The 25,751-nt window shown below is 33.7% G+C and overlaps 1 protein-coding gene across 1 annotated transcript; it reads left to right on the top strand.

Annotated features, from left to right (window-relative positions):
- Positions 1–1,283: 1,283 nt before the first annotated feature.
- bai (Transmembrane emp24 domain-containing protein bai) lies at positions 1,284–25,537 on the top strand. The gene is made up of 5 exons (XM_081730171.1): positions 1,284–1,671; positions 6,533–6,653; positions 13,504–13,574; positions 22,984–23,110; positions 24,874–25,537. Exons 1-5 carry the CDS (start codon positions 1,492–1,494, stop codon positions 24,993–24,995), a joined length of 621 nt encoding a protein of 206 aa, XP_081586297.1. The 5' UTR covers positions 1,284–1,491; the 3' UTR covers positions 24,996–25,537.
- The last annotated feature ends 214 nt before the right edge of the window (positions 25,538–25,751 follow it).

The following is a 25,751-nucleotide window of genomic DNA, read 5'->3' as shown; positions in this document are numbered from 1 at the left end:
CATAGCCTAACGTCATTGGTGTGAAAATTTAACACTACCAACCTGATATATGTGATTATTAATATCGATTCATATGTAATAATTTTTACACTTCGAACTTTAGTCACAGTTTACAGTCTAAGATTATTAATGGAAGATTGTTCGTGGTGCAATCTGATTGGATGATCAGTAGACAGTCATTCTTGATGAATTTTTATTGGCTCATCATTTTCAAGCCTTTGATAAATACATTTTTAAGATTTGAAAATTTTGTTAAAAATTTTTCGATGACTATTTTTTAAAATTTAAAAATTCAATTTGAAAATTTGATGTGAAAATTTTGTTTTGAATTTTTTAATTTAATTTTTTATTACTGATTAAATTTTTGTTTGAACATATTTAAATGTTTCTTACCAATTACTTTTACTTTTGACTATTTGACAAACAGTGTTACTTTTGACTATTTTCTACCCATAAAAGGGGAATGAGCCCATTCTGTACCAAATTTACAGAAGTATATATTCAATTCTACAGAATATATACAAGTATATACTGTTTAATAATTCCCAAATTTATAGATAGGTCAATGTATCCCTCCCAAATTTAAATAGGAAGACATGAATGTAAATATGTCCTATGAAATAGAATTGACCTCTATACTCATCTATACAAGCTAATACTACAATGAACCATCATCAAAGAGGTCCCTGGTTCGATTCTAGCCCGCGTCAAGTAACTTTTTCGTGAACATACACCGTGTTCATGAGTTTTCTCAGGTTTCTCTCGTTTCCTCCCACTTTCTTCATCCCATCATTTTTATTACCTTCTCCTTTAGTGTACATGGCATAACTGTGGTACCTAAAACTGTAAGATTTGTTTAGTTTTGTATTTTTCTTATCCCAAAGTGTCTTACATCATATATTATTATTATTATTATTATTATTATTATTATTATTATTATTATTATTATTATTATTATTATTATTATTATTATTATTATTATTATTATTATAGTTCCCTTAGGAGTTTTTTCTCCTTGGATGTATCTCTGGTTACTAAAAGTATGATATATTAAATGGAAAAGTCCTATTGAAAATTTTTTTAAAAAGGAAATTGCGCAACATTTTGAAATAAGTATTAGGTGTTTTGTTACGGGTAGGAGTATAGAAGTGCGGAGATAATTTTTAGTTCTCTTTAACTTAGTTCTATCAAGGATGTAAATTGGATGAAAAGTTTTCTCATCTTTGTCATTTAAACAATCAGAACTAGATGTCTCTGCTATTGTGTTGGCTCTTCGATCGAGTGTCCTAATCAACTTCCACGTGTACTTACCAACTCAACTGCCAACCCTGAGCAAACGTAGAACAAATGGCTGCCACCTCAACTACTTAGTATTCTGCTTTCCAAGCAACGAATTTACATATGTTTAATTGATTAGCTATATTCTCCGTAATATTATTTTGTGTCTTGCTGTAATTTATTTGTGTAGAGAGACAATATTTTACAACCACCATGGATCTAGTGTTATATTTATGTACAATATTAAGCTTAATAACGTTTTATGTGGAAGGGATAATGTTCCACTTACAACCGAACACACAGAAGTGTCTCAAAGAGGAACTGCAATCAGATGTCCTCGTTAGTGGAGATTATGAAGTTTCGGATGCTCCAGGACAAAAAGTGGATTATGTCGTATGTAAAAATGTTGTGCCCAGTGTATCATTAGTTACCTGTATATATTCTTAAGAATGGTGTTGGGATCATACCAATAGTGAGATGTGTAAAGTCAGACATAAAATTATCATTTGTTCATTAGTATGTATTTTTAATAGGCTGCTCGTTCGTCAGAAGAGCCGTGTAGTAAGAAGTAATACTTGCACCCACCTCACGAATAGATCCGTTCATATGACTGTCCGACTGTACAGATAGTTCAACGGGTTAGCTTCTCTATTGCAACTGGGCCGCGGTGGCTCAGTGGTAGAGCGTTCACCTCTGGTGCTTGGGGTCCCGGGTTCGATACGTCCGCCAAGTAAACAAACACCGTGTGCGTGGGTTTCTTCGGGGTTCTCCCACTTCATTCCACCATTTTCATCGATTACTCATCATCACAGTCTCCTTTAGCCTAACGCATAATCATGGGACGTAAAACTCAAAGATTCTATTTTTATTCTCTCTTGCAGCTCATTGCTTCGTATTGCGCAATTAAAACCCATATCAGAAACTAACGTAATTTGAAGGGCGAGGAAGTTAATCCTTCACACTCAGGCCATATTAGGAATTTTGGGCTAAATTTCCGTAGATGGCGGTTCCAGATTAAACAAACAAACAACTGTTTTAACCATTGTATTACTATTTATTTACTATTATTTTAATATATCTTACCGAAAATTACTCCTGTTTCATTTCTATCTTTCACTTGTAACTGTTAATGACAATATTTCTAATTTACATGCTTTCTTTGCTCACTGAGCAAAATTAATACCTTCCAAACTGTTAAGTGTTGCAAACTACGCACTTTCAGAAATAACGAAAACTATAGATCCTTACATTTTACTGCTTCCAATCATAACTAACAAAGCTATATTAGTGTCTAATAAACTTTTAGAGGAAGATTAGGGGCCGAGCTTCTTATGTTTTAGGCCTACATGTTGTATCAATCTGGAACAAAAAGTTCCAAAACGCATACGAAAATATATCTTTCCTGTACAAGATTACCACACAAGGGAATGCCTATATTCATGAAATATTAGCTTCATTTGGCAGAAACTGCACTCTTACTCCCTTTGTAAGGCAAGAGTTGCATTATGGATGTAGATTGACTTTAGGAGTACTCAATATAACTACAGCGTGTGCACATATAGCATAAAAATTCCAGTGTATAAAATAAATTAATTAAAAGCATGAACCAACTTGGACTAGGTGGCTATTAAATAGCACGAATTGTATCTAACCGAGTCAGGATACGGCATCTCTGACGGTGCGTGTAGGCTATGCATAAAAGAAGAATAGTAGAACACTTCATTTACATACCTTGCGTGTGACGCAGCGTTGTGACACTTCTATGTTCACTTTGTACACCCCCTTCACATAGCAGTTCACTTCATTATGTCTTCCTTATGGAGTAAAATACAATATCTTTTCGACTGAAAATCAAACACGCTCGCAAAATGTTGCCTTTGTTGCTGCTTTTCCCCTGCAACTTTTCACTACATTTTCGACATCGCGTCCTTATTGATCCGTATCTTTTTTACAATTTCAGCAGATGTTCGTCGTTGTTGGTATTTAACTTCTTAAAATTTAACATTATTAAATCACAGTCCGCACAGATATTCACAATTTTCTCAATTTACTCACCACAATGGGGTAACGTCCGCCATAGCAAAATAGATCTGTCTTCAATATCAACAATATTCATAAATAAACACTCGTTTCTTATTCTATCACACCAATTCTTTCGGTAAATTTTGCAAATTTTCAGTTACTGCAGTGGGCTTAATGGAATTTAATCCATCTATTTTTGGTGCAGGCTTATTGTACGGATCCATTGAGAAATTGATTGCATATATACTTGTTTTCAGTAAATCTACTCTCTGTACTTCAATCAATGATTTCTGGGGTGTGGACTTGCATTTTTCAGTCCAGATTTACTGTAGGAGGGCTTAAGTGCACATATGCCATAAAAATTGTTGTCTCAGAAAGCGCTAACCAACTTGTATTAGTTGCCACGAATGCTTTCTAACCGAGTCAGGGCAAGAGTGCAGCAGATGGCTTTCGCGGGTGTGCATCCGTACGGAGCAGGTGCATTTATGATTGTGGATATACACATGAACTACGATAGCCCAAAACACTGTATATGGCATAGACACATTTACCTTACGTGTTGGATTATGTATTTGTACTTTAATATAAAACGTTATAGGCATTGTTCTTATCTATTAATATATTGATGTACGTATACTTATAATTTTAAAGGAGCACACAAATTCCGTGCTTCAACTAATTTCAGAGTTATTCTCTATAGACCAAACCACTAACAGTTTTGATGGGCATAAAGTACGAGTGTTTGGTGAAGAGTTCAAAAGAAGCGTGAAAAAAGTTTTGGATTCAGTGGGGTTAATGCAGTACATTCTCAGCTATGACTGCAGCTTAATCTCAAGTTTAATTATTGGAAAAAGGGTGGGTTATAAGTGACAGGTTCGGAAGCTAAGTTTATCTGTACGCAACTTCGTACATCAAATTGTCCACCATTTCTCTAATCAAGAAGCTTGGTGAAAGATGTAGTTGTAGCTGAAATTTTGCGCATAAAATTTATCGAAATCAGAATTTCTTAAACAGTGGTCTTCCAGATATGTCCTTATGATCCGTTTAAATTAAACCTTAGTGTAAAAAAGTAGTCAAGTAAATACATAAATAAAATTCAGATGATTTATATATCACAAATATAGTTAAGAATATCAAACAGACACAGAGATTATACAGGTACATACAACTTAATGACGTAATGGTTATACAAATTCTAAAAGCCTACATAGATGTATTATTATAAAATATTCTTGGTATTATTATTATTATTATTATTATTAATAATCGGGGCCCGGATCTTGTTGACAAGTCAACTCTTTTCTGTTACGCATAGGACAAGGCAAGTTCAAGTAAAAACGTTATCCATCAACTCTAGGTTCTAAAAATATCTTTTTTAGGGTCAACTTTTGGTCACTTTTTGCCGTTTTGAAGTTTCAGGTCATTTTTTAATATTCTAAGGTAACTTTTAGGTCACTTGTGGACTTTTTATTCTTTTTCTTCTATATAAGGAAATCTTTAAATGAACACGGTTTACGGATGTGGAAAAGACGAAGTTAAATAATCTCTTTTCATGTTTCCGGACTATTGGGATGAAAAACTGCATTCTTAACAAGCTAATGAAAACTAAGCTGTAGCTGGTTAATGAAAGGTGGGGGTTGGTAGGTGGCCAAACAGATAGTTTTGGGTTGTTGACCACAAAGGATGTGATCACGTGAATAACTAAAAATGGATTAGAAGGCATAAAAATATTTTAAACAGGGTTTCATATTATTATTCTCATGTAGTCTACACTTGCGAACTTTTATTATTTAAGAGTGCTTCCTGGTTTCAACTTGGGAGTGAATTCACGTTTTCAGTACCTACAATGCCGTACAATGGACTGATCAATAGAAATAAATGATCAATGGAGTGCAACTAACTGAAACATTTTTTTTTTTTTTTTTTTTTTTTTTTGAATATGAGTGAGAAATGTTAATTAAAACTCAATGGATATTAAAAAATGTCAATGTTTAACGAAATAAACGTTTAAGAAAACGCAAGTTTTAAGGTCAATTTTTGTGATTTTTAGGGTCTTTTTCCAGGAATTTTAGTTTCATTTTATAGGTCACTTTTTAGAAAATTTTAGGTCAACAAGATCCGGGCCCTGATAATAATAATAATAATAATAATAATAATAATAATAATAATAATAGTAATAATAATAATTACTACAATTAGGAAAATAATAAACCTCCAAGTATAACCTTTGTGTATTTTTATTTATATAATCCTGGTCATTTCCATATCACATGTGATGCTGGAATCTTGGTTGGAGTGGACTTCCCATTAAATATTAAATCGAGCGGATTTTTCATGTTATTTATTCGATATGTTCAGTGAGGGGTATACTGGCTCAGTGGTAGACCTCATACTTCTGGTGCGTGAGGTCACAGGTTCGATCCTCGGCCAAGCAAGTTTGTGGTAGACAAAATCGTGTCTGTGAGTTTTCTTGGGGTGTTCCCGTTTCCGCCACTTTCTCATTCCACCAATTCTTCCATCATTCACTTGCTTTAATCATCGTCTCCCGTAGCCTAAAAGGCAGAATCGTGGGGCTTTACACTGAAAGATTTCATTTCATTTCATTTTCAATATCTTCAGTACAGATATTCCAGGAAAACGACTTCTTAAAACTACTGCAAAAGGTTCCGAAGACCTTCAACACTCACTTAGAAAATGTGTTTCTATGTTAATCAAAACTATTGAAAGCATTTTCTCCAACGTACTGTATACACAGAATCAAATTATAATTGTGAATCCCGTGCTCATTGTTCCAGTGGAATATCTGTGATAAAGATATTGAATAAGTAACAATGTTAAATATCCATTCTATTTAATATCAAAAGGAAAGTCCACTCTGACGAAAATATGAGCATCACATATCGTATTGAAATGATTGTGATGTTGTACTTAACTATATTTAATGCTCAAAGGTATGTAAAAATCATTTATTTTCTTTATATTATACGTAATTGCGTATAAAATAAGAATACTTTAACAAATCAGATAATACCATTTTTAAAATGTAGATGCTCAAAACTTTTTTTCTTCAAAAAACAAGTTAATTTACCTTCGAAAAGTGGTCACTAGAAAATCTGTCTGATAAAAGTGGTCCCTACTTAAAATTTGAGTATATGGAACTAAAGGTAGTAGGTTACTACATACGAAGTTTGTTTAGAATAAAAATTTCAGTGAATTTGTTTTCTCTTTGTAGGTTAGAGATTCAAAAGGCCACATCCTTTCCCAAAAAGAGGACATTTCAAAAGGAAAGTTTACATTCGTCACGGAAACATTTGATACGTTTGAAATCTGCTTTATGTCAAGAGTCCCTCCAAGTAAGTATTCGATCACGTTCACGTTATTACTTGCTAAGTATTTAAAGGAAAAAAGGTAGTGCATGATTACAAATATTAACTTAAGCTTTGATGTATACGTTCGGTTTTTTTTTTTTTTTTTTTTTTTTTTTTTTTTTTTTTTTTTTTTTTTTTTTTTTTTTTTTTTTAAGGAAAAACTGACAAATGAATTTACGAAATTACAATGCACATTGTCTCAGTGTTAGTCGCCCGTGTTATTCGACACATCTTCTCTGTTAGTCCCCCGTATTATTTGGCGCATCTCAGTATTTTCGTCTGTATTTTTCGGCACGTCTTTTCAGTATTAGTCTCTGGTATTATCCGGCGTACCTTGTCGATACTAGCCGCTTGGAGGGTAAAAATCAAGACTTCGCCTTGTGTACACGCTTTCTGTATTGTTCATGATTTCGGTTTCGATCACCGGTAGGGACGGAAAATTGTCGCATGCCACTTACTGCCATAGGTCTTATTCGATATACCCACGCTCCTGAAAAGGGAATATGCCGAATAAATTAATTCGATTGGAATCAAACACGGAGTACGATGGTGCCATGGTAGAATGCACACTTCTGGTACAAAGTGTCCGTCAGTTTTTGTGGTTTTTTCTCATATTCTTGATACCTCCCAAGATGACAGGTATCATGTGACGAAAATTTGGAACACCCTATATATATTGATAAATTAGATATTGTAGATAGATACGTATTTCATGGTATAAAATCTTATTTTTTTTGGTCGTATTTCGTGCCATTAGGAAAAATGGTGTCTTGGTTAGGTTAGTTTAGTTCGTAGAAGTGTAGTATATTGAATTTTTGTGTCATTTTGTATATTTTCTTGGGTTTTATGATTTTTTGTGGTAAAAACTTCATATTTTAGTGTTTTTCATGTCTTCAGAACATTTTCCTATCGAATTCTGAAGTTAGGAGTCATCTATAAAAGTTTCATAATTTTCTACGTAAATTTTAATAATTTCTGGTTTCTATATTTTCGGCCATCTTAACATAAATTCTTAAAAATTCCTTTAAATCGAACATTACTTTCTTCTACATGCATCATCTGACGTAAACGAAGAATTATCAGGTGTCAAAAGTTAATTGGTCGGTATTTTTCATCATAAATCACGATTTGTTCATCCTATTGTTGTCGAGATTTATCAGCCAATCCCCGTAATCATCTTTGTGAGACAGACGCCTTGAAGAGTAGCATCCATAGTGGATGGTACGGATTTTATTAGTGTGAATAATTTTCGGCGAAATACAAAAGATTTTGGATGATTTTAAGTGAAAAATTAACTTCGAAAGAAAACCAAAGTGGTGAATGTTAAAAGTGGTCATAAAAAAAAACCACAAAGGACCGAGTGACGGAGCGAAACGAGGACAAAATAGCAAGTTGGTGTTTCGGTGCTGAAGGTTTCATGGCGCAGTAACGCTATTGTGATGAAGTTGGTATCTTCGGATAAAATTTTTTTGTAACTACGGTTTTGTTCGCACTTAGCGAATCGTAGAAAATGAATACGTAAAGAGGAATACCCGTCTCCAAATGCCTAGATAATAAACTATGGGTAGAGGCAGAATACTGGAATAAAGTAATTTCCTGCAGATTGTCCAGGTTCGATGTCCGAGGAGTGGAATCCAAAATGTTTTTGATGTAACATTTGTTCTAAAATATTGTGTTCGAGTTTGTGAGTATAACAGTGGTTTGGAAAGTGTAAACAGGAAACCAGGTTAGTGAACCAAATTCATATTACTTTACAGTACAGTTTGACGATCAAGAAGTTATGTTAGTGATAGCTACCATTTTCACGATGTGCGAGTAAAGAACCCCGTTCCCTACAGAGCTACTTTTCGATCATTCACATGTAAGCCAAACAGTTTCTCTTTGGAAAAGGGGGGGTTATCAAAAATGTACGTAACATACAGTCTCTTATTTTCGTATGTAATGTAGAAGGTAACTAAATCCATAGAAATTTCGATATCTCTTTAGGCTTGCATAACAAAATTTACTTAATATAATCCTGTACCAAATTAATTAGGTAGTACCGTAATGATTCATACAAGAAAAATTTGAGAATTCGGTAGTAACGCGTTCTAAAATATCTATAGTGTAGTAATATTTTGTACACTCTCGAAAGAAAGGAAAATTTATTGTGTGTACAGCTGCACCACGTCACTGATGGTACGAAGTTCGTATCCCGTCTTCGATACTTTTATTTAAAAACATCAGTTTGCTGTTTACCTTGAAAGATTTTTTTTAACGCTAATTTTAGATATAAAATGATGAAAATTAGACTATGGTAAGATATCCGTTTTCGCTTTCTGGCACGTCCCTATACTTAATATGTGCATATATAGCTATATAGTGTGATATTTTGTGTTTTGTTTATGTATGTACTTGTGCGTAGGTTAAGATTAGGTTAAGTTAGGGTAAGAATGTAATGTTGATGTGTGCAAATTTAATGAATGTTGTGATAGCAGTTGAATATTCCTGCTTGAATAATTTGTAATGAATAATTTATGACAAAATAAGTAATATAGCACACACAAAACTTGAAGGGGCAGGATGTTTAATTCCCTGTAATATATATAAAATATAAAACTGAATGCTATGATTCATAATGATTCTAATAAGTAACCGGGACGATGTAGTAACAATTTGGATTTTTTTTTTTAAGATTTGAAAGCGAACTTTTGTAAAGATGATTTTTTTTTTATTTTTATTTTGTGGTAAAGAGCATGTAATAACGTTCAATATAGTAAATGTAATACAGATAGAGAAGGTGAGCATGCGTGCAGCTGAACAAAAGAAATGTAGCATAACTGTATACATTACAATTTTATTTTATTTGTTTATTTTAATTAAAATTTTCTTGAGATACCCATTAAATGGATAAAATATGAAACTTAATATTTTCATTTCGAATAAATACAGAGAAACCCAGTAGTTTAGGGAATTTTAGGTACGTTCAAATGGTACAAGGGTAGATTCAGTAACAACGGTCTGTAATAATTATAGTGAAAGATCAACTGAAAGTGAAACGGTACAGATAGCGTTTGAGGGGAACCCAAAAGTAGACATAACAACCTTTTCAAAATTTATTTTTATTTTTTTTTTTTTTCTTTCTTTCGGTCGTTGCGTAGAATCAAAGAAATATTTCACACATTACCCCGTTTGAGTTCAGCGTTCTCACATGATAGTGGAGTGCACGAATGTTTTGTGGGTTGCCAGGCGCACTTCTGTGGGGGCCCAAACAGGTCTGTGACTGGTTAAACCTGCAATGCATTTGGGCATACCTCAATCAGGGGAAGGTGAACGTCATACAATACATAAGTCAGATGCGTAATTACATTTTCTTTTATTTATTTATTTCTGGGTAGATACAAAATAATTTTTTTCAGCCAAGATTTATTTATTATTTTTATTTATTTATTTATTTACTTTTTGTTGGAGAGTTACATTCTCATTCCACTAGTTCTTACATAATCATTGAGGTGTGTTCGTTATCCTTCTCTCAGAGTTGAAAGACAATGATCATAGGCCTTTAAATTAAAGATTTCATTTTAATTTCGAATCGAGAAGATTGGGCCAAATGTAAAGTTCGTATATGATTTCCAAAACTTGTTATAGCATTAGAGATACCAATAGAAAAGACTTACTTACATTGGCACTTGTTCTCTCTATGGAAAGTACAACTTCTACAAAATTGTGCCTGAGTGACATAGTTTTTCTTGCGAAGTTTACTTTTTTTTTTTTTTTTTTTTTTTTTTTTTTTTAAGACGTAGATTTTGTCTCACAGAGGCTTGCGTAACTCCTTTTACAATGTATTTTCTTTGATGGGTAGGGAATTCAAACATTGAAGAGAGTGATCAAGATGGTTACCGTTCTTTGTGAAATACTTTAACCACATGGAAATAAAATTTCCTGATAAAATTTCAACTGTCTACGAAATTTGTAGTTGACAAGCGAAATTTTCATTTCTGTATTCAGTAACATTAGAACTGTTTTTTAATTTTCAACCAAACAGGACTCTCTTACTGTGCATACTGTTGTTGTGCGTATCTCAAATGTGAAAACGCAAAATTAGCAATGGTTCTACAGTAGACTCCCGAGTATTCGGCCTAGTTTTCTTTTACCGTAATTACATGAAGAAGGCAAAGCATTGCATTAGCAACATTGCCAAGGCATTGGAAACGGGCGTCTGCTATGATCCTCCTACGTATTGTTTGTAATATACAAGTTGTGACAGGAAAAGAGCAGCGTTTTGCTTCTTGTTCATTGTTTCGTCAGTGTATAACGAACTTCAATGCAGTATGCTTGCCGCTGTTCCTGATTATAACTGTACAATACGTACAGTACTGTATTCATAAATTGTTCTTGAGGTATGCTTAAATGTTTATGAAGAAATGAGTTCATAGAGCCTATCCGGCCTGCCCTTCCGCCACATTAGACTGGATAATTGGTAGTCTTCTGTATGAGCAAAACCTGTAATTTAAATTATTACGAACGTTATTTTTCAAATAGATTAGTTCCAACGGGAATATTCCAATATTATGTTATTATTATTATTATTGCTTTAAAGGTGAATTTAATTTTTTAAAAAGACAAACTTTATTAATCAGGCAAAACAAAAAAAAAAAAAAAAGTTTCTGAATTCTATTGACAACTAGACTTGAGAAACACGTAGATAGTTTTTCAAGCATTATAGATATAAGTTGTGTTAAAGTTCATGTGATTTCAATTAGGTGAATATAAACATCAAAAGTAACAATGTGTAAATCATCCGAGAGTGACTAACAAGGGAAGAGAGGGAGATTATATATCGAAGTGGAAGACGGTTTATACACCAATCGAAAGCACTAATGACATCTATTACGAAACTGTAACAAAAATTTTCCGAATGCATATACTGTGCGAGTTATATGAATATACAGTATGAGCAGAAAGTCCGTTCCCACCCTAGAAATCTCAAACGGTGAGACAGATGCCAAAAGAGGAAAACACGTGTTTGATCACTGTAAAGGTACAACGTATCAAAGTAAAAAGTATTATTCCAGGGCCACTCAAGGGTCCCAAGCGGGCTCCAACTCAAAAATTGAAAATGGCATGAGGGTCAAGTAGCATATTGTTGAAAAGCTGTTGGGAAATGAAGGAAGACGGAACAAGCCTCTACTCTCTAAACTTATCAAGCATAAAATGGCGGCCGGTCAAAATGTGCATCCTCATTTCGATTTTCCGAGCGCATTAGCTTTCCATTTTTTAATCAGCGCTTGTCATTGAGAGACATTTGCACGCATTTGCTTTTCCTGGTGCAAGATTTTTTTTTTGTTTTTTCAGTCATTTTATGCTTGATAATCCAAACAACGAGCATAAATACCACGCTATGTTGTATATGTTAAATAGTTAATTCTGTACTCAAAGATGTCAAATGTTATTTCTTTTCTTTTCTATATTTCGTTAGTTGCTTTTATTTTATTATATTTATTTAGTCAGACATTACTGGGCCCAAAGATCAGAATCCCACAGTAGGGGCACTTTCTTTCTTTCCGTTCAGTACAAGAATTAAAGTGCGAACAAACTAAAACCGGACTACTGAAAGAAGAACTAAAACGCAAGATGTTTCCACAGTGTTATCGTAGAGCGTCCAGACTTGTTCCATATGCTTTCATTTAACAACAGCTTTTAAATGATATGCTACTTAACCTCCCCCCTTGCCATTTGAAAATTTTGTGTAGGACCCCTTCTGGGACCCTGCGGAAGACTCAGGGACAAACATTTTTTACTTTCTATCATTATACTTTAAAATGATGACATATATGCTTTTCTATTTTAACATCTGTCTCACCGTTTCGGATTTATGGAGGTGGCCATAAACTTTACAATGACGTTTTTGTTGACATTTTGACCGGCCGCCATTTTGCACAGTGTAATTTTTAGAGAATCGAGACTTGTTCCGACTTCTTTCATTTCCCAGCAGCTTTCCAACGATATGCTACTTGACCCCTTACCATTTGCAGTTTTTAAGTTAGACCCGCCTGGGCCCCTGTGGGTGGCCCTGGGACAACACTTATTGCTTTGATACGTTGTACTTTTAAAATGATCAAACACATGGTTTCCTGTTTTGGCATTTGTCTCATCGTTTGCGATTTCTAGGGTTGGGAACGGACTTTCTGGACACCCTGTATATTCTTATAACTCTCACAGTATGTGCATTCGGAAAATTTTTATTGCAGTTTCGTAATAGGCGTCATTAGTGCTATCGATTGTTGTATAAACCGTCTTCCACTTCGATATATAATCTCCCTCTCTTCCCTTGTAAGTGACTTAATCGGTACCAGAGTCATGGTTCTGTCTCTGTACCGATTGTACACTTTCACTTTATAAATTTTATTTCCATGTCTTCTCGAGCACTTCCTCACTTGTTCCCCTTAAAGAATCAAGTATCAAGTAATGTCTTGTTAACAGAACGCAGAAACAGTTATCGGTGTCTTTTGACGTAGCTAAAGTACCGTTCAATTTTCGAATCTTCCTTACGTGATCATAATAGGGGCTATAAGAATGGGCTAGGAAAAAAATAATTTTGCTGAATAAGTAAAGAGTCGTATAATACTTTCATTTTTTTCTTTTAATGTATTCTTATAACTCTGATGATGAATCTAGTCATAAGAACTTAAAAATTCGAAATTATACATCTTCAAAGAAAGAATGATTTCAGTAAATGAATGAAAATGGCATTCTTGACGCTGTCATATATGTACTCCAACAAATAGTTGGTGTGATTGAGAGCATAATTTGGGTAACCGCCTGCTGTTCTAAAAAGTTACATTCTCTCTCATAGCTCAAAGAGGAATGAACCAGGAAGTATCACTTGTCACGAAACGAGGAATTGAGGCGAAAAGTTATGAAGGGGTGAGTGCTGATGCTTTCCTTCCATATTCTTCTTGTTTCTAAATTTGTAAAACTGTAATGAATAGCAATTATTTATAATGTTAGTAGTTTGAATATTAGAAGTACACAGGATGGCCAAATTATTGGGTTCAACATAAAAAGTAGTTGAGAGCTGTTCTTTTGTAATGTTTGCAATGGAACTGGAGGAAAATAAAAAAACTTTCCTTTAAATTAGCTGAGGAGAAATATGGTAATGATAATTCGAATAAAATTTAATGAAGAACTGGAAATAATTGCAATTTCTGAAATCGTAATTAATTTTGACACTAAAAAGATTAATATGTAATACAAATACATTCAAACTTACTAAAAGTTATAATTACATGGGCGTATGGGGGGATATTCAAAATTAACAAAAAAAAAAAAAAAAAGGCTACTTACCAATGAATCCTCCTTTGAAAAATTTAAAGGTTTTGATGTTTCGGAACTCTCAGCTGGTTCCTTTCTCAGTGGCAAGGTAAAAGGGATTAATACGGAAAGGAGTAAAACGAGGAATACATACCACTATATAAAAGTAACGTACAAACTTACCGCTGAGGAAGGAACCAGCTGAGATTTCCGAAACGTCAAGACCTTTAAATTTTTCAAGGGAGGATTCATTGGTAAGTAGCCAATTTTTTGTTAATTACTAAAAGTTAATTTAAAATGAAAGAGAAAGAATTAAAAAAAAAAAGAACTTCCAAATTGTAATGTCTTGGCAATCTTTATATATTCGATGACAGTTTTTCACAACGTTACGAAAGACAATAATGGTTCCAATGTTAAAACAATACGTAACGAGTACGGAGGATCCGAATACTAGTTCCTTTGAATAGAGTTATTCTCGGGATGACAACTGTCCAACGTTCCTAGAACTGACGTCATTGTTATCATCATCAGGGTACATTCTGAGAGAATCAAGTCAGAAGCATTCTTTATATGTGTACTGGCTTGGAGAGAAAGGAATATACATGGTCTATGGCCTCGTTCAAATTGGTCGCTTATGTGAATTCTGTTCTGGTTTCATACAAAATATTTGAATTCACATAAGTTATTCATGATAATGGAAGGAGTAACAGAAATTTGGTACCATAAACTAGAAGTCAAAATTAATCGTATAAATGTGCACACAGTATGCCAAATAAACTGCAGAATAGTTATTAAAAGAAAAGCCATGTATAATAAGTATTATTCATTCTTTGAGATTAATGTTTGTGTCGGTAGTTAAAAAAAAAAAAAAAAAAAATCGTGTTGACTTTAATAATTTGTCCATCCTTTGTATATTGCTTGAATTGCAGTACGGAAATATATATATCATGATTGGATGTTGTAACTTATTTAAAGTATTAGATAATTATTTTGTATTTGTATTAAGGTGTAGTTGAAGCTATGTATCGTGTCAGTATATATAATATAAAATTAGTAGTCTTAGTAATATTATGTAATACTTCATATATAGTATATGTTGAACACTGTCATTTGCACTTTCAATATTTGTTATTGTATGTTGTAAAAGAATATTTTTATTTTTTTAAAAATATAGTGTGCTCAAAAGATCTTGATACGTCAGTTTCGACTTATAAGAGCTCTACAAATGTAAATTATACAGGAAATCGAAGTGTCTACAGTATAAATCATCCGTCTTTCGGAGGTAATTACTTGTGAATAGAAAAAGGTTACAGGTTTTAGTTTGTGTAATGGTATACAGATGTAAAGTATTGCGCAACAATTGATGAGATGGTCAAAAATCTCATTATTTTTTCTACTGATGGAGATTATTCACTGAATTTAGAGGGTCACTGCAGTCTAGTGGTCCAGGGTTCGATTCCCGGCCGGTGCTTCCCCAATCTTCGGTGTCCACCCAGCGTCGTGAGGCAAACTGGGGAAATCACGTGAATGAAAGACGTGATGGCCACTAGGTCTAGAAAGCTCCTGATACACCGGTTAGCGATAAGGCGATGCGGTGCGCTGAGCACGCGTTCTTCTCTAGTCTGGACGTAGTTTCCCGAGTCGCTAACAGATGGCGTGGAGCGGCTCAGGCCCACAAATCGGCCTGTTATACTAAGTGGCGGTTTATACTGAACTTACCCATAATTGTTCTGAGTTTATAAAATGCATGCGTTTCATTGCAGGAGGCCTAGATTCGATTATCGGTGGAAGCTCATATTATTCGAATCCCACGTAAATCGTAGGTCCACTCATATACAGTATAAGTGTTGAAAAAGAAGTTAAACTCAAAGCAAGCCAAAATCGTGTTGATTTGCTTTTGGTATTTGAATCATTAAACTCAAATAATATTATTAGCTTTCTTTTTTTAAAAAAAATATTATAAGTAAACCAATTTCGTTTTTATTTATTCTGATTTTCACTTCAGTGTTTGTATTATTAGTATAGGATACTCATGTGGTTCGTAAACATATTTACTTTCATGCTGTCAGTATTAATCACAGATATTGAAGACAAGCAAACAAGATTATTTTGGACACACTATATATATTTGGTTGTAATTGTTAGTATATTTGAATATCACATTTTTGAAATGCATGTTTACTTGTCTGTTTATATTATTTGCACTTTTTTCTTTTCTTTTTTTCTTCTTTCTTGTATGTATGGCTTTTGGGCTTCCTTTTCTGGGACGATATTGATCGTGTCTACAGCTGGTAAAGTTGCGGAAACGCGAGTCTGTGTTTCGTTATTTTTGGCCTGCTTACGTTTCTGTATGCTTGTTGTGTTTAGTTGAGTTTGTAGCAGCTGCTTTGTTACGCATTAATTATGTGTTCCTTGCATTTAAATGCATGTTTTCAATGTATCACATTTGTTGATAGAACATTTGGTTTGAAGTTAAAACTTCTTTACATCATTCATTCTGTTTAAAGTTTTCAACAAAACGCTTAGTTGAGCGCTCGCTGTTAACACCGGACTGCTACGAAATTTCAATCCAACTTGGTACTAATGTAGTACCTTTTGTTTATAGCGCCAGAGAGATCCTCGGTTGGATAATAAAAAATTATGTGAGAAGCACGTGGCAGACTCCATATCGAAAGAAAAAAAGTACAATTAAAAAAAAAAAATGTTCACGGATAAAAGTAACTCTGTCGGAATATAACCCATCATCGACTTTTGCAAGTACCAGGGCTTGAAACAAGCGAAATAAAGTGCATTTTTAAAACAAAGCATCGGAAGAAAAAAAAAAAACACCTCTTTGAGTACAGAAACGTCGAAATAGTATAATTAGTTATACCGCAGTTTTCACACAGTGCAGAACCAAGTGGCCATCGGTCCTACAAACAAAAGTTCTTCTCTTGCTACGAACTTAATTATTAAACTTTATTCGATTTTTATTACCAATTTATACGTGTGACTCCTAAAATGAACACTTCTTTAACATTGTACACATATATACATAGTGTCGAATCCAAACGGACAGTGACATTAGTGATAGTTGACTATGTTTATAAAACTAAGGGAATTTACATACTTGGATTACTGCTATTAAATCATCCCACCGACAAGCTCAGTTCGGCAAGAAACCGTAACAGAAATTTCTGCCGGTCTGAAAGAGTTGCTAGGGATCTGAAGTATGTGCCTCAGCCAGAGAGCCCAGTAGGAGAGCATCGCTTGTTGAAATAGAATGCAAGAAATATGTTACAGCTTTTGGATGTACGTCAAAGGTAACAAGGTGAACGAATTATGGAAATAGAAATTGCGTACAGGTATGAACTGAAATTTTAATTGGCTTGTTGTTTTGCATTTCAGTGCCAGAATGTGTTAGCAGATCCCGTCTCCTAATAATGACTACTCGAACGGGATATATTTGATTTGTCCTTACTTTAAAATAATAAGCAACCATTTTTTTTTTTCTTTCACATACTCGTGTAACTTAATTTTAAGAGTAAACATAATGTACCGCAAGCATCCTGTTCAGTAATTGCTTATCGACCATATGAAATACATTATAATATAACGATATTAATGTTCCGCAGTCATGTTTCCCCAATGTTTTGAGTGCTACCCTCGGCACTACTCCTCAGGAGCGGGACCCATGGTTCAGTCATAAAGGGTTCATCTCTGCTGCGTTGAGTCCCTGGTTCAATGCCAGCTCTCGCCAAGTGAGCTTTATGGTCAATAGATAGTGTCTGTATTTTTTTTTTTATCAAGATTCTCCATCTTTTTTCTTTCCGTCATTTCATTCATTTTCATCATCATCTCCTTTAGCATACACAGTAAAACCGTTGAACGTAAAACTGAAATTTCATTTTTCGACCTCAGAGACACAGGCTTAAGTCCTTTTTTTTCACAGTAAGGTCTTCACATTCGAAACCAGTATTAATTTGAAAATAGAAAGATTGTTAAAATATTGTCAGTAAACTACACAATTTAGGAATCTTATATTCCAAATATAATGCCATGGTTCTGCCTTAGGATACTAAACAAATCACTATAAAATTTAGCTTTTATTAACAGTATTGGAAACATGATTGTTATGCGAATGGGACTAAATAATATAGGGTGACCCAATTAAATTTTACGCATCTTAAAGGCTAGTAAAAAAAAAAAAAAAAAAAAAAAAAAAAAAAAGTATGCAGATAGAAACTTGTTTATTCAAAAATATGAAATACGGTAGTTTTGAAAACAGCTTGTAGTTACTTTGCTCTAATTAATGGTTCTGCTCTATTGTGTGTTGAAATGACACAACAATTGATAATACAGTTATTATATATGATACCTAATAAAACACAACCCACTTTTTGATCGGCTGTAGTGAGGGGACTGGGGTTCGTCGCTTCCGCTCACCGCTTTCCTACTATTTTCAGTTGTTATTATGGTTTGGTCATGATCTCATGTCACGTACGCAGTCGAAATAGTCTTCAAAAGCAGGAATTCTGTAATTATTGTGCAAAAAGCTTTTCGCTTAAAGTTTGCTATTCCATGTAATGAAAATATTTCTGATCGGAAGACTATCTTGCAATGGATGGAGAATTTTCGAACATGAATTGAGCGTGGAAAAAATCAGGCCTACCTAAAGGTGCTCGTACGCCTGAAAATATTCAGGTTGTGAAACAGTCCATGTTTTGCAGTTTCCAAAACTTTCTGCAATGAGGTATGCTGCATATGTTGGTCATCCTAGAAATATTCTAAACATGATTTTACAGAACGACCTACACTTTCACTCAAACTGTTTTCAGTATCATTTTATATTTTTGAATAAATAACTTTCTATCTACAATATTTTTTTTGTCTTATTCGCCTTTAAAATGTGGGACGTTTTATTAAGTCTCTGTATAATTACATTAGCCTGCATAAATCATTTTGCACATCGTTAATGCAAGTTCTACATCATAGGATTAGTAATGGTTCAAACAAGAGGTACTAGAACATCACCTGTGAAAAACTATTAGCGTGAAGATTATATGCGTGAGTTTATATATAACAAAATAAGTAGAAATACGTGAACAACATAAATGTAATAAAAGATTTGAATATGTTTAGGGACATACATGTGAAATGAATGAATGATTTCGTCTACTAATCTTGATATATATAAATGGACTAGTGATCTGCATGTATATGTTCATTAACACAGCATGTTTCCAGCCTTATTTATATGTAGCTGGTCAAACTTTACGCACGGAGCCTTATGTAATATAAATTTAACCTTATGTTGTTCTAAGTTCGATGAATTAAACCCTCTAGTGGCATATCTACAATATAGTTATTTGTAATATGTAACAGATTGTTTATTCTGTTCCAGTTTTATTTTGTCTAAATAGTTATATTCAATCTGTTCGTTTTATTTTTGTCTAAATAGTTGTATTCAACGTTTAATTATTGGCATATTTATTTGTTTAAATTTGATTACGGAAGGCCATTTTAATGTATTAAAGTTTATTAGAATTTTGCATTCATGTTCATAAACTTTATGTACTAGCGATCATGTCATCTCTTTAAATATTGAGTAGATGCATTTTCTTTTTTTCTAGTTTGTGTGAGAATAAGTTGTAACAAAGTGTGTTTCTTAGAAGAAAGGTTAAATACAGTATACTTTGCTGTTCTAATAATTCAAAAGAAAAGTGATATCGTCGGACTACTGAAATTATTATAACAGATTGTTTATAAGTTTAATTAATTTTGTGAGTAAAATGTTGGAAAACGTAATTATGCATTAAATAGCTTAAATTTCCCTCGATGTTCGATAGGTTAGATTGCTGAACTTCATAGCTAAATTATTCATGATTATGAACATAATGCAATATATTAATCATCATGCACTTTACTACGACTGCGTGTTTATTTGTATTTATGTAGGCATTAAAATAAATTATTAGCATCAGACAAAATGTCAGCAAGTTTTATGTTTTATCTTAAGAAGAATCTAAAAGTTAATCGCCATGCTACCAGTGCATATCAGAAGGGAGAATTTAGAATATGATCAGAGATGTTTTCCAACATTAAAAGATATGGATTTAATGAAATGAAATAAGGTTTGTCTTTATATAATATGCTATTAAAAGTGAAGCTACGTCGTAATGAATTTCTTATAAGATTAAACGAATAGAATCTACGGTAATTAATCGTCTGGGAAACGTATGGTCTGATTATGGATATTCTTTTCTATCTATGAATTTAAAGTAATTTAAGAAACATGTAATTCTCCGTATCTCTTTAAGTCTGATGGCTAACGTATTCTATATGTGTCCCTTACCATTAACGAAAAGCATGATGATGCCAAGGAAGTAATCTGCATGATTTATGTGCATGAATATGTTAGATGTACATGAGCATATTGTTTATATCGGATGCGTTATCACATTTAGAAGATACACCTCTATGGCGACCATGGGCCTACAGTTTCGCGGCGCATACCCATGTCGTCCGTCGCGAGACTGTATCAAGAATAAATTTGTTGCGCAATAGGAAGAGAGAAAGAAACCCGTAAGCATGGGCTAGTACAAATACTAATGAAATTAAAATAATAATCCAAGTTCGATCAATTTTTTCTACAGTAGTACATTTAGGTAATTTCTAATATCGTAGCGATTACTATAGGAGTACGAAATAATTTCTGCTTGTCTCAACTTGTCCTTGGACTTCTGGGTTATTTTGCTTACTAAGTTAATTCTCTATCTTGTTTCCTCTTCGCTCTGCGCTCTAAAACTTCTGCATAGTTTAACAGGCATAGAAGAAGTTAATAGTCAATATTCGACATCCGTCAATGACATTTGGTGCTATTTGAAACATGAACTTCGGAGAGGAGGACTGTTAAGGAGATGGAGTGTTGCAGAAAATTGGCGACCCAGCCAGGATCTCTTGATGTGGCCTTGGTAGTGATAAATAGCAGATCCGACATGAATACTGAATTTGAGAAACATACTAACCAGAAGGAAGTGAAACACGAAAGTGCATTTGAGGCAGAAGACAAGTCAACTAACTAGTGACGCGACGTAGATGATGTCCGTGGATTAACAATAATGAATTCAAGTCGATATGAGTAAGAATATAGTTACAGAATTGTTATCTGAAGTGACGAATTCTAAAATGGATACAACACTATACGATTGTTGTAAAGACTCTTTCTTATGAGTAATACTTCAGGTGCTCTAAGTTTGCTCAAGTTATTTAATTTGGTAATTTCGTTTTTTCATTTTCTCATTTAATATGTGTTTTTATTTAATAGTGCACATCTTGGCCAAAGGCCCCAAATAAAAGTATCCAGTTTATTCCTTCCAAGCATTAGTCCTGTGACCTACTGGGCCTGTCGTGAAAAACGCTAAATAAGCTAAATGATGATCATTTAGCATCTTTCACAAGAGACTCAGGAGGCTGTACCTTATGATTCTGAATGTAACAAGTTCCCCACCCCTGATCTAGTTCTAAACCTTATGTATATGGGGAAATAAATGAAACAAATACAGGTATTATTTGGCTGTTTATTATCTTTATTTCAAAGAAGAGCACTGAAGTGTCCTTTTACAGAGAGATTGGTGGCCATGTTTTATTGACTAAGACTATACAAGTTTCGTATAAATATGTAGTAGAGAAAGGGATCAAGAACTTGATTGCACAATGAGCGATATAACAAGAACTATCCAGCTTCTTCAATAATTATTTTTTATTTATTTATTCCGTTTTATTTATTTTATAATATATTCTCTTGAAATTGTGTTTAAGGGGTTTATCACAAGACGACTAAACTTGAAACTTATACGGCAGAAGAATGGGTAGTCAGTAACAAATATAAGTTACAATTCTAATATAAGGCTCTGTGCTATATTAACCTAGAATTGATTTAGAGTAGTAACTATCTTTATTACTGTGAAGCTATTTATTATGTCAATGGGCCATTAACGGTGCCTGTCCTTTGTTTGTGGAATAGTCAGGTAGATATTTCGAGGCCTTTCTTTTAGCAAAACTAGGATTGTGTCATGGAGAGTTCTTTTAGTGTTTTTCTGCGCCTGTTCTATTACCTCCTCTCCTCATGAAAACTTGTGTGTACTGTTGGTAATACAGGTGTGTTAATTTCTTAATCTCTCACATAAACATTGGAAAATAATAACTTTTAATGCTCATTTCTGCAGTGATCGAAATTGCGTACTTGTTTGTTGCTTGGAATTTTGATTGTGTGTGGGACATATTTATGGATTGTAGATTTTTAACTCAGTTTTGTTGCTTGTATTGTAATTGTATAGCATGTAAGAGAAAGTTAAAAATACTGTGGCACAGTTTTGTGATGAGCTATTCATATAATTTTCAACAAATGAATTATAATTATTCTACCTCATTATAGAAATAATTCTTGCATGCGAGCAGCATGTTGAAATGTATTAGCAGTTACGTAGTTACTTCTCTGCCATCTAAAAATTATTCTTCATTCTCGTTATATTCATTATTCGGACTTCAGTCGCATTCGTCATAAAACTTTCTTAACTGTACAGATAAGGAATAAGATCCAAAGAAGGAAGACTATAAAGAACCTTTGTCGAACAAGAATTTTTCATGGAGAATTCCGACTTTTAAGTGGCAAAGAAGGAAGTACGTAACTATATTATAATATTTTTGAAAGACTGTTATGATAATGAAAAAATGAAAGACGACACCGTAGAAGATGCTAAAGTTAGAATTAAATATTTGAACAGGTTTTATACTAGATGAGAGAAACTGAATAATTTTTGAGAATAGAAAAGAGAATGTAAATAAGAAAGTAACAAATGATAAATCCCATCTAACGGTTGATACAGAAGAAGGAAAACCGTATTCCTTTGTTACGTTATTTCTTTTTTTCTTCGTCTTCCTTTCTTTCTGTCCTTTTCACAACGAAAGTTAATTATTGTCAATCTCCGGAGGAAATATTATATAAGTGAAATCCTAATTTTACTTGTTTTCTATTGACTAGGTTGGAGAAGCAGCCAAGTTAAAGCCATTGGAGGTGGAATTGAAACGCTTGGAAGATCTTTCAGATGCCATTGTCCAGGATTTCTCGCAGATGAGGAAAAACGAAGAAGAAATGAGAGATACAAATGGTAGGGATAAGTTTAAATTATTTTTTTTAGTCACGCCATATTGGAAAATTTGTATCTGCGTGGAATTTCTTGAAAAAGGGACGTGGTAACTTAGTTTATGAATGCAACTTTTCCATCATCTTCTCACGAATAACAATCAATCAGTTGAGGTTCATGATGGCGATTGTTCAGGACGAGAACAGTGTGTTCTTTAGCTTGCTAGGTTCCAATTGTGTTGCATTGCACAAGTATTCCAAAAGGCTTACAGAAAGAATGCCCCAAATCACGAGAGTATTAAAAGGTATTAGGCAAAGAAACTTACCTGAACAACCCTAATATGAAATGTCCTCCTCTCTGGCCTGGTGGCTATTGCGCGCTCCTTTGGTGCAGAGGGTCCCGAGTTTGATTCCCGGTGGGAGAGCTTTGAATCCTTTACAGTGATTCGGATTCCATTTTAAACTGTAGGTTCACATTGTATATGAAGTTTGTTAGAAAAGTTATGAGACTGATTTTCTTGTAACGATGAATTTTATTATTTTTACAAATCAAGGTTACTAAATGTTTGAATTTTAGGAACCATAGTGTCGTACACGGTTAAATATTAAGGAATTTAATCGCCTGTGAAACTGGACTTTGCAAAATTCTGACATTTAATAATTACCAATATAGTACGTTTGTGAAAAGCTTTTTCCCTAATAACAGTTTTTCAAGAGAAGTTTTTGTCCTACTTGGGGCGTTCAAAAATTGACAGTCAAATGATGTTCGTGACAATAATTATTTATTGGCACAAGGTCCCCCGTCAGTGTCTGTATACTGCTACCTTTCGTTCCAGCAATTTCCGTATCATCGTAGCAAACCATTCTGTGGGAATATCCCGGCGCCACTGCTGGACAATGGTCTGAAGGTCGGAAAAATAGTGAATTTCATGCCGCGCAGGACCTTATTGATTGCGTCAAACAGGAAATAGTCACTGGGGGCAAGATCTGGTGAGGATGAGACAGAACTGTAAACCTTAGAACATCCAGGGTATCAATAGTCTGCCGACTGCAATGTAAATGCGCATTGTCGTGTTGAAGAAGAACAGTCCGGGCCCATTTTCTAGGCGACATTACTGAATGCGTCTACGCAGTTGCTGCAGTGAATTATAGTATCGATCGTTATCAATGGATGTTCCAAGGAGTAGCCATTCCAATAGAAGGATTCGCTTCTGATCCCAGGACACAGTCGCCATTTGCTTCCGGATGAATAGTCCTAGCCGTGCCTTCTTTTACACACACCCCAAAACATGTACAAATGCACTTTTGTACATGTGGCGCATGTGTACTATATCTTATTTTCATATGTGCACCCCATTCTCGACACAGATACTTGTAAAAAAAAATTATATATACAGATCTTGTACGGAATATGTGCCGCCTTGGTGAATATAAATTTCGCCGTCATTATGTACAATTTATTGTTAATTTATTATATAATGCAATTATAGGTGATATAGGCGAATGCGAAATTATGGCCTGTAGCTTTGTATAAACGATTACGGTAGTAAAGAAAATAATTTGTAATTTATTATTCAAAACATTTTATTCATTCGCAAAAACAGAAAACTGAAATAAGTTTAAAACATTTTTTTTTTCTTTATTTAAATGAAGAAATAAATTCATTCAAACTTTGTTTTTCTTAAGAAGAAAATACATGATACCATCGAGTATGGAAAAGCTAGTAAGATCGTTATAAAATCGTTTATCAAATATATTTGACTTTTCTTTCTTCTTTCTGTCTTCCAGAGTCCACGAATAGTCGAGTTCTCTACTTCAGCATATTCAGCATGTGTTGCTTGTTGGGACTGGCCACATGGCAAGTTCTGTATTTGAGGCGCTTCTTTAAGGCCAAGAAACTGATTGAGTAAGACTGTACTGAACATCTGTCATCTGAATTAAAAGACAGCTGGACAAGTATTATTAATGTGCGTTGTTGGGAAGAAAGTTATTTCTGCTTTGTTGATCAGAGCTCAAAAAGGAATTGGTGCCTGATTGTTCATTCATACTGTTCACGCCAGGTGTTGGTTAAAACAGAATAACGAGGTAACATTTGCTTTGGTAAAATTGACATATTTGACGATGTGCTGAGTGCGAATATTGTAAGTGAAAAAGCGGCCACTAACGATTTCGTTGAATAGAAAAAGACTTACCGTAAACGTTTAAAGTGAAGATCTTGTTTCGATATATATATATATATTGTAATAATGTTTTTGTGTGTTAACAGTATAAAAAAATAAAATTTCTGATAGCGAGAAGAGTATTGTGATCTAAATTGTATTATTTACGTTTTAAATAAGAAAACAAAAAAATGTTTGTGAGTTGGTTTGTATGTGGTAGAATGATGTAAAACACTTCTTACTAAGCACCAGGGTTGTAACTGTCTTATAAAAATAAAGAAAAATGAAAATATTGTCTCGCTATTTTTTAAAAATAAATTTCTAGGTGTTTATATAGTGGTCATTGTTTCTTAACAAAAGCATTAACTCTTAAAAGGCTTTTTATCTTTGTATTAAGTCTCTTTCCTAACATCATACCCACTTTTTGAATTTTCGTGAATAATACAGGGCTTTTTTAACTCGTGGTTTCATTTGGATCTAAAATTTCTAACTGAAGTCTGATTTTCA

The sequence above is a fragment of the Thermobia domestica genome, chromosome 11, assembly GCF_964235325.1.
Source record: "Thermobia domestica chromosome 11, izTheDome1.hap1.1, whole genome shotgun sequence".
Taxonomy (NCBI): Eukaryota; Metazoa; Arthropoda; class Insecta; order Zygentoma; family Lepismatidae; genus Thermobia; species Thermobia domestica.
This window is presented reverse-complemented; position numbering and strand designations above follow the sequence as displayed.

Coding starts and splice junctions, on each gene's coding strand:
- bai (XM_081730171.1), top strand. CDS start 1,492: ATGGATCTAGTGTTATATTTATGTACAATATTAAGCTTAATAACGTTT. Junction 13,575..22,983: donor AGGCGAAAAGTTATGAAGGG/GTGAGTGCTGAT, acceptor TCTATTGACTAG/GTTGGAGAAGCAGCCAAGTT. Junction 23,111..24,873: donor AGAAATGAGAGATACAAATG/GTAGGGATAAGT, acceptor TCTGTCTTCCAG/AGTCCACGAATAGTCGAGTT.